General features: G+C 41.8%; 3 protein-coding genes across 5 annotated transcripts; 2 read left to right on the top strand and 1 right to left on the bottom strand.

Annotated features, from left to right (window-relative positions):
• Positions 1-1,099: 1,099 nt before the first annotated feature.
• LOC130700416 (uncharacterized) lies at positions 1,100-2,093 on the bottom strand. The gene is made up of 3 exons (XM_057522460.2): positions 1,943-2,093; positions 1,672-1,861; positions 1,100-1,607 (listed from the first exon to the last, which is right to left on the bottom strand). The coding sequence occupies exons 1-3, from the start codon at positions 2,027-2,029 to the stop codon at positions 1,276-1,278; spliced, it is 609 nt and encodes a 202-aa protein (XP_057378443.1). The 5' UTR covers positions 2,030-2,093; the 3' UTR covers positions 1,100-1,275.
• Positions 2,094-3,854: 1,761 nt separating this feature from the next.
• Positions 3,855-7,238, top strand: LOC130700412 (leucine-rich repeat-containing protein 15-like). Of its 3 annotated transcripts, XM_057522455.2 has the most exons (12): positions 3,855-4,348; positions 4,415-4,463; positions 4,544-4,645; positions 4,940-5,011; positions 5,350-5,421; positions 5,624-5,695; positions 5,842-6,035; positions 6,105-6,321; positions 6,391-6,627; positions 6,701-6,826; positions 6,889-7,020; positions 7,089-7,238. In XM_057522455.2, exons 1-12 carry the CDS (start codon positions 3,982-3,984, stop codon positions 7,123-7,125), a joined length of 1,677 nt encoding a protein of 558 aa, XP_057378438.1. In that variant the 5' UTR covers positions 3,855-3,981; the 3' UTR covers positions 7,126-7,238. The 3 variants fall into 3 exon arrangements, with proteins under 3 accessions (XP_057378438.1, XP_057378436.1, XP_057378437.1); XM_057522453.2 differs by lacking the exon at positions 5,624-5,695; XM_057522454.2 differs by lacking the exons at positions 4,940-5,011; positions 5,624-5,695.
• A 464-nt stretch (positions 7,239-7,702) lies between these two features.
• LOC130700415 (neurofilament light polypeptide-like) lies at positions 7,703-9,821 on the top strand. Its single transcript, XM_057522457.2, has 7 exons — positions 7,703-7,843; positions 7,906-8,508; positions 8,564-8,682; positions 8,789-8,938; positions 9,031-9,144; positions 9,206-9,386; positions 9,460-9,821. Exons 1-7 carry the CDS (start codon positions 7,832-7,834, stop codon positions 9,712-9,714), a joined length of 1,434 nt encoding a protein of 477 aa, XP_057378440.1. The 5' UTR covers positions 7,703-7,831; the 3' UTR covers positions 9,715-9,821.
• The last annotated feature ends 327 nt before the right edge of the window (positions 9,822-10,148 follow it).

The raw sequence follows: 10,148 nt of genomic DNA, 5'->3' as shown, positions 1-10,148 counted from the left end.
TCTCGTTTCACCGTAACGTTTCGAAGCATTCTGGCGAGATTCTCGAACGGCATAAATCACCAAAGTCGCTGTGTATCAAAAGGCTCTCCGGCGCACCAAACATCCCAGTTGAAAAAAAAAAAAAAAAAAAAATGTTTGAAAAGAAAAAAAAAAAAAAACTGTAAAAAAATTCCAATCGTTTTCTTGGACTCGTTCTATATAGGCCAATTTCTTTTCTGCTGATTCACGGCTGCGTGAGCAAAGCAGAAAGGGAAAAGGAAAAAAAAAAAAAGCTGGTCCTCGTCAAAACTTTTACCGCTGGCAAAAAGGGCGGGTAAAGAGGCAAGTTGGCACGCCAAACTCGTGCCGTGTAGATATGCGTTGGGGAAAAAAAAAAAGGGGGGGAGCCTATTCCGTAATTCTCGTCATGTGTCTTGTTGCTTACGTTCTTCGTCTTCCTCAACACGCAGTTGCAACCCCTCGAGAGTTAGCGAGACCGCGTCCGTGTTGCACACGGTGCGTTCACCGCCACAGCTGCGAGTCGCGTGCCACCGCACTTTTTCTTTTTTAAAAACAGATACTCGTATTGGGTTCGAAAAAAATAAATAAATAAATAAAAGGGTGGCGAAGAAGACGAAGAAGCTGCGAGACGCACACAAAGTTCATGGGAGGCACAAAAGCAGAGATGGATCTGCCGCCTCTTTGAAACATTCACGTGTGTCTGTCATATTCTGTCCTCCCCACTCCCCCCGTTTTTCTTTCCTGACATGCATACCGTTCGGCAGAAACTGGAAGAGCGCTGAAACATCTGGCAGCCAGCGAATATATATTCCTTCTTGTCATTTCTTTCTTTCTTTCTTTCTTTCTTTCTTTCTTTTTTTTTTTTTTTTTTTTTTTTTTTTGTTTTTCTGCGACCTCGTTTGGAATGAGAGGTAAAGCCGTTGATCTTCTTCTTCTCTCCACCCAATCCCCTGTTGTCCCTTCTGCTCGTTCACGACAAGAGGAAAAGATTACGATGGAATGTTTGGAACGGCCATCCCGAAATTTGCGTTTCTTTCGTCGTCGATTTGGCCCAACTCGGCTTGAAGAATGTCCAAACTTCAAACGGAAAGCGCTAACGCACAGGCAACGAAATTTATTGGGGAGGCAGAGTCACGGGAAAGAAACGGGGTGTATAAATATCTCTTGGCCTATTAGATCATGTTGAGCAAGAAGAGAAAAAAAAAAGATGGAAAGAATGAGCAGAGGTGAGCGTTTCACAACACGATACAATGAAAGAAAATGAATGAGAATCCTCTAAATGGGGCTTTCTAAAATTGTGTTGAAATATAAACATGATTCGCAGCTGGAAATGAATTGGAGTGTGTTTTCTTCAGTTGGACACACATCGTAAACTGGTGTGGCATCACAAGTCTCACTGTGAATATCGTTGCTAGTTAATAGTGTGGCCTCAAAGTCTTTCAAGTCGATATGACTGGGTAGCAAGAATTTGAGACCACAGGTGCAAGTCAAGTAGTGGCTTTCATCAAGTTGAGCAGGCAGCTTGAGACAAAGAGGACAAACAATCTCGTGGCTGCCGCATTGGCTCACCAAGCTTTCGACAAGGTTTGCCTCTGCATTTTCTATCTCTGCGAAAGTAAACAATAGTTGGTTTTACACGAAAAAGAAAAGGCTGAAGCGAAAAGTTAAGACCTTCAAGCCTGATTTCCTCCCAGATTTGGTACAAAAGGTCTTCGTCAACATCAAGTGGCTCCTCACTTCTGCCAAAGAAATTACGACAGTATTTTGCAAAGAAATCGAGATCATCCTCTTCCGATATAACGATATCTCGCTTGTCTTTCAAAATCTTTTCACGCTTGACCTTCAGATCCTGTACATAAAGCTGGTTTGGCAACAAACGAAAAAAAAAATAGAAACGCTTTCGATTGTAAATTTAGCTTGAAAACGAGTCGATTTCTACTACCTTTCGAAGTCTAGACTTGAGCTCGTCGATCGAGCAGGCATTTTTGTGCCGCAACTGCTCGAAACAGTTTTTGCGATGAGCTTCCATGTTTTGATTCCCGCGTACCGTTTGCACGTCCGTCTGCAAATGGGCTGTCAAAGAAAGCTTAAGTGTCGAAAGCAGAGTTGCCAAATGGCGGGCAATGCGAACTTTCCGTCAGCACCTCGCCAGCGCTCAAATCAAAACAAGAAAAGGACGTTTCGGCGCGCGCCAAACGTGCAAAAATACATACGCATAACATTTCGATTTTTTAGCCTTTAGGAAATTGCAAATTTTCCAGCGCCGGGGTACTTAGCATCTCGCAGTCTAAATAATAACACAGTCAATGAGAGATTTAGTCGGCGATGACGAACCCAGAACCCCACGCAAATAGACGCAGCGCGTTCAGAAAACATCCGCTGGTAAAGTTCGTAAAACTGGGTGGGTAAAAAGCAAAAAGGAGGCGACTCGACGCAAGCTCGCAATTTTCCTCTATTCTTTAATCTCATTTTTAAAAACGTTTAATTGTCAAATGGTTTTTTGTGGATCGCTTTTAGTCGGGGCCTAACGGCTGTTCGGTTCAACGGGAAAACGTTCCTACAAAAGCCCGAGAAGTTGTTCGTCTGGAAAATAAACAGAAACGACTTAAAAAAGAGAAAACGAGAACAATGTTTATCAAAGAGCCAGGAATAACAATAGAGAGAGACAGAGGGGAGGTGAAAGGGTCCACTACATTTTAAAGTGGGAGGCCGGCACGTGCTACGCTGCGGCTTTGACGTCCGGTTCTCGGAAAAACTGTTTACCATCAACAGTGGCGTAAAAACAAAACAAAACAAAACAAAACAAAACACACACAAAAAAAAGCGGCAAAACGGAAAAGAGAGAGGCTCTTATAATTGAAGAGAGTTTCATCATATGCCGAGATGGCAGTACTAGCCACACCACAAGAGCATCGCGGCAGTCTAGAAGGCTATATTGAAGTCGGGCGTCGTTTGACGTCCATAAAACCTTCCCCTTTTGTTTTGTTTTTATCCATCCCGACGTCCATCTTTCTTTTTTCTTTCTTAATTCGAGAGGGATGCATGACGTTATTTTTACGTGTTGTTATGAGCAAAAAGGGTACGTCAAAAAAGAGGGGCACGGGCGTTGCGCGTCACACACAGCAGCCAAACCGAAAAGAAAAAAAAAGAGAGCGACTTTGTATATATACATGTAAACACAAATGATGGCTATATTATATTTAAGAGACGGCAAACCCCTTCCTTCTTAAAAAAAAAAAAAAAAAAAAAAAAGACTATATACCGGAAGATCTTCGTCGCCGGCGGAACTGAGAGTAGAACTGATGCGATTGTGTATAACGGTCGTAACTGGAGAAAATGGATTACTCACGGCTGGAGAGTCCACGAACGGGCAGAGGGGGGGGGGGGTTTCGGGGGGTCCTATATAGCTGTCGCACGTCTATATAATCTCTTTCTTTCTTTCTCTGTGTTTGCTGGATTGCGTCCAAAAAGAACAAGCGAAAGAGAAAGAAAGAGAGAAAAGCTAGTTCTTCTTTGACCTCTAAAGTCCGTCTTTCGTCTTTTTGCTCCTTTTGCGTCTTCGCCCCTTTTACGATCCCGTTCCCAAACTTCAAACAATTTAACAGGATTGCACATTAGACGGAACGGACTTGGTCTTTCGCATTTTGATAGAGAACAAAAAAATAAAAGAGCGCATATCTTTCTTCGATATGTAAAAAAAAAAAAAAAAAGGAAGGAAACAAAATAAGGGGAGGAAGTCTTATAGAGACGTTCCACTTGTTTGGATTCTTTTCTTTCATTCGTTGACTTTCGGTCGGTGCAAAAAAAAAAAAAAAAAAAAAAAAAGAAAATTGAGTGTCCCTCACATTTCGCCTTCGACTGCGGGCCAAAAGGAATCCAACGACTATGATGCGCTTGGCCGACGCGCTTTAGACTATTAGTATCCAGTCGGCTGGAGACTTGGCAAGAACGTAACGCTGAAAAAGCAAACAATTGAAAGCGATGCATTTGCTACGATTGAAGGTGATATTGTTCGTGATTGGAGGATCGTTATTTATCGAGACGTCAAAGGCTGGCGCACCGCCGCCCAGTCGACCGTTTTATCACAAGTACAGGCCATTGGATCTTGGTCCGACCCCGTTCGTGGACGAAGCGACTGGCCAATGCGTCCTGAGCCCGTGCGACGCTCTTGGACGGGCCAGGGACGAGCTGTACAGCATTTTAGATGAAAAGGAGAAAGTGCAGAGTCAAAGTCGAACGCTGATTGGTGAACTACAACAAGCCGTCACGCACGGTAAAGATTCGCAAGACGCATTAAGAAAAACCATCCAATTGATGGAGCAGAGAATTCGCAGTCTGGAACAATCAGGTTTTAAAATCACGTTGATTATCAAGGGTAGCTCAAAGATTTAAAAAACAAAAATTTTCGTGATAGTTTGGACATTGGATAAGAGTTCGTCCCGTTGGAACAAATGCTCGGAAGGGTATCGACAAATTTCAAAAATATAATTTAAAAAAAGAAAACAAGAACGCAGTTTCTAATTGATTCAAAATGTAAATGTAGGCCGTGCACGTGTACAGCCGAGACCCGTACCGTTTCCTGCTGGCGTCTGGATTTGACGTTCGTTCCGCGGAGCCAGACGATCCCGCACGATACTAAAGCGCTGTACGCGCTTTTCTTTTCTTTTTTCTTTCCCCCCTCACCCAATTCGACACCTTTTTCTTTTTCCTCTGTTTGTTTGTTGTCACTAGCTGTCAAAAGTGTTGAATTGCGATGTAAACAAATCATCTGACAAATAAGCGCAAAAACGTGAAGAATGACGGACGATGAACACGCAACTCAGACAGCAGCATCAGTAATAATAATAAGTAAAGGCCATCATCCATCATTTTTTTTTTTTTTTTGTGTTTCTCCTCTTTCTCGTGCTGCGCGTGTGTTGCATGTTCCATCATCATCCAGTGATATGGGCGCCAATCGACTAGGCACACTCAACAAGGACGCCTTCAAAGGAATGATTCTACTCAACGAACTGTGAGTCTATCGAGCCTTGCATCTAACACATCCGCTTCTTCCGCTGTTTATTTATATTACGGCACACTCCGCTACATGTTCCAAGGCCCATTTTTCAACACGCGCACACAGACAGACAGACACACAATTATAGATATTCGTGTACCTTTCCTTCTTTTTGTTTTTTTGTTTTTCTTGCTAAGATCTGTTTATCGTTAGTCGTTGACGAACCATCTGCTCTTTTTGCTAGTCGTCGTGTGTGTGTGCGCGTGTGTGTGTTTCCCTTTTTTTTTAAAAAAAATAATAATTTCTATATTTAATTAAATTTTTTGGCTCCTCTTTCGTCAATGTTCGCTCAGGGATTTATTTGACAACCAGATCGAGTATCTACCCGACTCGGTGTTCGACAGCTTGGAGAATTTGATCAATCTGTGAGTATATTTGTATGTACACTACGCGTCGTAGTTTGTTAGCTTTTTTGGTGTAGATGTTGCCATTTCGTTAGCAACCCCGTTTCGCAACGATCGCGCTCGAGCGTGCGAGATCTGATTGGCGAGATTGAACCATCAGTCACTCGTTTCCTCGTTCGTTGACACGCCTTTTTTGTTTTTTTTCTTTCTCGATTTCATGCAGGAAGATCCACAAAAATAAACTAAAAGTCTTGGACGAAAAGATATTCATCGCCAACATCAATCTTGAAACGCTGCAAGTTTATTTCTATTTTTTAACCCGCCCGTTTTCTATTATTATTAGCAGATTCATCGAATCGGTGCTACGACGTTGAGTGAAAAATGCTAATCATCATTGGGTGTTCTCTGTTTCCTTTTTTCTTTTGAAAATTAAAAAATCAGAGATATATCCAATAACGAGCTGAAAGAGGTGCCACTCGGAGTATTTCGAACGTTACGACGCTTGACTGTACTCCATTTGTCCAGCAATAAATTTGCCCGACTAGACGAGAATTTGCTACGAGGCCTGAATCAACTGGAAGATGTCGACTTGTCCCGAAATGAACTGACAGAACTGCCGCCGCTATTGCTCGATGGTACGATACAACGTTAACGCCAGGATTATGAAATTCCTCTCCAAAAATTTATACGCCGATTCGATTCAGGTTTGACCAAGCTGAAGTCAATCAAAATAAGCGACAATCAAATCAAAGTCCTGCCTCCCACACTTTTCCGCGGATTAGTCGATGTGGAAATATTGCAATTGCAGAACAATGAAATCCTAGAATTGCCAGAAAAAATCTTTCACGATCTAACCAGTTTAACTCAGCTGGTCTTAACGGGCAATTCCCTTGTTACCATTTCACCGGGCATCTTTTCCAGGTTTGAGGGAACGAAATTGAATATTTTGGCGGTTTTGCTTACCTTTTTAGATGAACACGTTGTACGTAGCCTGGAGCAGTTGCACGAGCTTCACATTGGTGGAAACCTTCTGGAACATTTGCCGGCTGGTGTATTTACGGGTATGGAACGGCTGGAGAAGTTGTTCATCTTGTCCAATAATCTGCGTGAAATCGATTCTGAAGCATTCACCGGCATCCCTCAATTGCTGTGGCTCGCCCTCAACAACAATTTGCTGACTTCGTTACCACATGATGTTTTCGAACCGGTCCCGAAACTTCAGCGAATGTCAGTACATTTTCACTTTCAATTAAGACGTTTCTCAATTCAGAGAAATTGTTTGTGAACTCACTTGGCACAGGCAACTGGATAGCAATCACTTCATGTTTCTCCCCGAGGGCACTTTCGAACCGTTGAAGAATCTTCAGTACGTCAATTTGATCAAGAATCCATGGCACTGTGATTGCTCCATTCTTTATCTGACGAGGTAATAGTTGTGCAGTACAAATAGCGTCACACGAGTCCTCACAGTTTCTTCTCCATTCCAAGATGGATTAACGAACATCCAGATCTAATATGGGATTACCAACCCAAGTGCCGTGGTCCTGGCGAGTTGGGGGGTAAATCTGTTTACACCATGACCTTCAACGACGTCTGTGATGGACAGTGGGCGTCAATGATGTAACTTTATACTTAAACACTTTTAGAGAACACTGCAATTTCAAAAGCCCATGCTGTTTTTATTGCAGGTCTATCAAAAATCGAGTTCGAGCGCGTGTTCGTTAAGAGGGCCGTAATGTCTCAAATTTCGTCTGCAGAAAGTTGCATGCTTTATTTTCAACGTTTCTTCGTCAAACTTTATCTTAACTTATCAATATAACTGCATACCAACAGTCAAACTCGGCCATTTACTCGTATGGGTTAAGTTAAAAACAAGACTTGTGAAGGTTTTGTTCAACCAACAGTCCATAAAGCATGGCCCAAAATGCGATGCCTATCAATCAATAAGTTGCTGTGTAATGGAAGCTTCTCTACGGAAGGAACACAGCCCAAAAGAGACGTTGCATTACAGAAAATAAAAACGCTGTTAAAATTGTTGTTCAAAAATTACGATATTACGTATAACAAAGAAATTAATAAGCCATCATTGTTTTACTTTATTTTTTATTTAAATTTATTTTTATGTGTGGGAACACTTTTAAAAATTTGAATTCCAACAGCTTTAAGCAAATCACGCATTTTCAAAAGATCTGGCGGCAGTATTTGGAATCTCTTTGGCTTTTTCTCCACTACTAGGCAACGGTGCCTGCTTTCCGTTTTCCGCCAAAAAAAAAAAAGACCGATGAAAATCAGAAATTTTGTAAGAAAACACGTTGTGCGCCGCGAGTTAGCGACAAGGCAACAGTGCCTGAAATAGCAGAAGTACTAAAAACAAGCAACCAAACACGTTGTGCCCACACGCGATTTTTTGATTAATCCAGTTTGACTACAAATGACTCTCGAGGTAAGAATGGATTTTTACAATTCCACCTGATTATTTATAACGTTTTCAATTCGAAATACTAGGTTGGAAATAGGGGTCGAGGTGGCGGGTCTCGTGGCCGTGGCGGCAGAGGAGATCGAGGTGGTGGTCGTGGCATTTCACGTGGATTTCGTGGCGGGGATGTACGCGGGCGTGGTGGTCGGGGATTTTCTCGTGGAGGAGATCGAGGATCGTTTCGGGGTGGTGAACGAGGGTCGTTCCGCGGTGGTGAACGAGGATCGTTCCGCGGTGGTGAACGAGGGTCGTTTCGCGGTGGAGATCGAGGATCATTTCGAGGAACCTTTCGCGGAGGAAACCAAGGTGCACCTGCAAGGGGAGCTTTTATGGGAGGCAAAAGAGATGTCAACGGTAGTTCTGTAGGAAAGATCAAAACTAAACCCCCCATTTGCCACGAAATTGCCCATGCACTTCAGTTACGGATCTGTTACAAATCAGACATTCCAACAGAAGAAGTATTGAAGCAACTCCCTGGGTTCCATTCTAGATTCAAGAAACCAGCTGACAGCAATGATTACTTCATTTTATTTAAAACCATTGAATCTCTTGAAGCTGCAAAAGCAAGGTTAGAAGAAGATGACACTATCGAATCAGTTGACTACATGGGACTTAAATCAGAGAGATATCAGGTATTGAACTCAAACAATTTTGGCCTGACTAAAATTAATCAGATTTGTATTTTAGCATAATTCATTAGGAGACAGACAGGTCTTCCTCCAGTTTCATTCACCTCAAAGTGTAGAAGCTGTTAAAAAATTAGACGAAAAGATTATGTCAGTAACATTTATGAAATCCAATTCAAGGTAATGTGGAACTTTTAAGTTGCATGTGTAGTATATGACTTCAAATATCTAGCTTTTTAAAATTTATGAAATTAAAACAATATTTTTGGTTGTGCAATTTTACTAGTTGTCTAGCTGAATTCCCATCTGTTGAGGAAGCACATGAGTTCATTAAAAACACAACCGTGTCGGTGGATCGTGGTCAGCTAAAATATTGCACCAAGAGCACCGCCATGGAAACCTTACGTGTCGCCAATGCCAGCATTCAACGTGATCAGTAAGAAAACATTTCATTTTGATTCAAAATTTTTTAAATCAATTTTGCGCAATGCTTCATAAATTTTTGTTATTTGTTTCCTCTCTGAATAGAATTGTCGTACGGGATATTCCCAAAAAGGCTACTCTAAAAGAATTAGCCCAACTCTTCCCAGATGCCAACAGCGTGACGCTATTCAACAAAACGTTTCCCACCTCTGACTATTGGTACATTTTGATGCCACATAACTTATTATAATGGGGTTCACTGACCCTTTAATCATTTTAGTCATGCCGCCTTCCGTTTCGAAGATGCCGAACGAGTAAAGGCAATTCTCGCCGCCAACCCAACTAACGAAATTCTTGGGAAAAAGGTTTACATTGGTCCAGCATACGAATGCTTATTGACAGATATGCCTAAGCTAGGCGAACCTTGGCTAGGAGACAAAACAGTTACAGAACCCACCAAAGTAGCTTTCTTTTCATAATATTTTATAGTTTTTGGGAAAAGATAACCAATTTTTTTTTTTTTTTTTTGCAAAGGATTCGAAAGAATCGCCGAACAAAAAAATGAAACTGGAGAAAGATGTGAACGGTGGTGAGGAAGAAGAAGAGGAAGAAGAAGAAGGTGAAGACGAAGAAAATGAGGAAAACGACGATGAAGAAAATGAGGAAGACGACGAGGAAGAAAATGAGGAAGATGACGAGGAAGGCGAGGATGAAAATGGTAAAGATGGCGATGAAGAAGAAATGGAATCTGCGGAAGATGATGATGATGAAGAAGAGAGTGACGATTAAAGTGGTGGTGCCAGTGTTAACACCAATGTAATCGAGGCATTTCTATTTTGTGTTAACCTTGCTTTGCAAATTTCAACCAAATAAAACGAATCGGACACCATAAAACTAACGTTGTGAATCGCATCCTCAAATCCGTCGATGTAAAAACGCTGCGCAATGGTGTGCATCCCGCATATCGTCGTTCAGGTCATCGTGGAAAGTAGAATTTGTTATCATGTCTAATCTAACCTGTTTTCAGTTTTTATATTGAAGTGGATTCCCGCCCTGCCCTGCACACATGCGCTGATTTAACAAGTCAGAAAAAAGGTGAGAAGAAGCTTAATTAACAATTATAAATTTTCGTCCTGCCCATTAAATTTATGCTCCAAGGGTCAACAGTAGTTTCTGAACCTACAAGTTCAACTTTTCCGATCGTAGAGATCATTACGCAGGGA

The sequence above is a fragment of the Daphnia carinata genome, chromosome 8 (genome assembly GCF_022539665.2).
Source record: "Daphnia carinata strain CSIRO-1 chromosome 8, CSIRO_AGI_Dcar_HiC_V3, whole genome shotgun sequence".
NCBI classification, from domain to species: domain Eukaryota; kingdom Metazoa; phylum Arthropoda; class Branchiopoda; order Diplostraca; family Daphniidae; genus Daphnia; species Daphnia carinata.
This window is presented reverse-complemented; position numbering and strand designations above follow the sequence as displayed.

What these genes read in the sequence shown, in the direction of transcription:
- LOC130700416 (XM_057522460.2), bottom strand. Translation starts at nt 2,029, where the DNA reads ATGGAAGCTCATCGCAAAAACTGTTTCGAGCAGTTGCGGCACAAAAAT. An exon ending in TCAAGTCTAGACTTCGAAAG is followed by an intron (nt 1,862 to 1,942) that starts GTAGTAGAAATC and finishes TTGCCAAACCAG; the next exon opens with CTTTATGTACAGGATCTGAA. An exon ending in GGAGGAAATCAGGCTTGAAG is followed by an intron (nt 1,608 to 1,671) that starts GTCTTAACTTTT and finishes TTACTTTCGCAG; the next exon opens with AGATAGAAAATGCAGAGGCA.
- LOC130700412 (XM_057522455.2), top strand. Translation starts at nt 3,982, where the DNA reads ATGCATTTGCTACGATTGAAGGTGATATTGTTCGTGATTGGAGGATCG. An exon ending in TCGCAGTCTGGAACAATCAG is followed by an intron (nt 4,349 to 4,414) that starts GTTTTAAAATCA and finishes TTTTCGTGATAG; the next exon opens with TTTGGACATTGGATAAGAGT. An exon ending in TCCATTCTTTATCTGACGAG is followed by an intron (nt 6,827 to 6,888) that starts GTAATAGTTGTG and finishes CTCCATTCCAAG; the next exon opens with ATGGATTAACGAACATCCAG.
- LOC130700415 (XM_057522457.2), top strand. An exon ending in TTAAATCAGAGAGATATCAG is followed by an intron (nt 8,509 to 8,563) that starts GTATTGAACTCA and finishes TTTGTATTTTAG; the next exon opens with CATAATTCATTAGGAGACAG. An exon ending in CAGTTACAGAACCCACCAAA is followed by an intron (nt 9,387 to 9,459) that starts GTAGCTTTCTTT and finishes TTTTTTGCAAAG; the next exon opens with GATTCGAAAGAATCGCCGAA.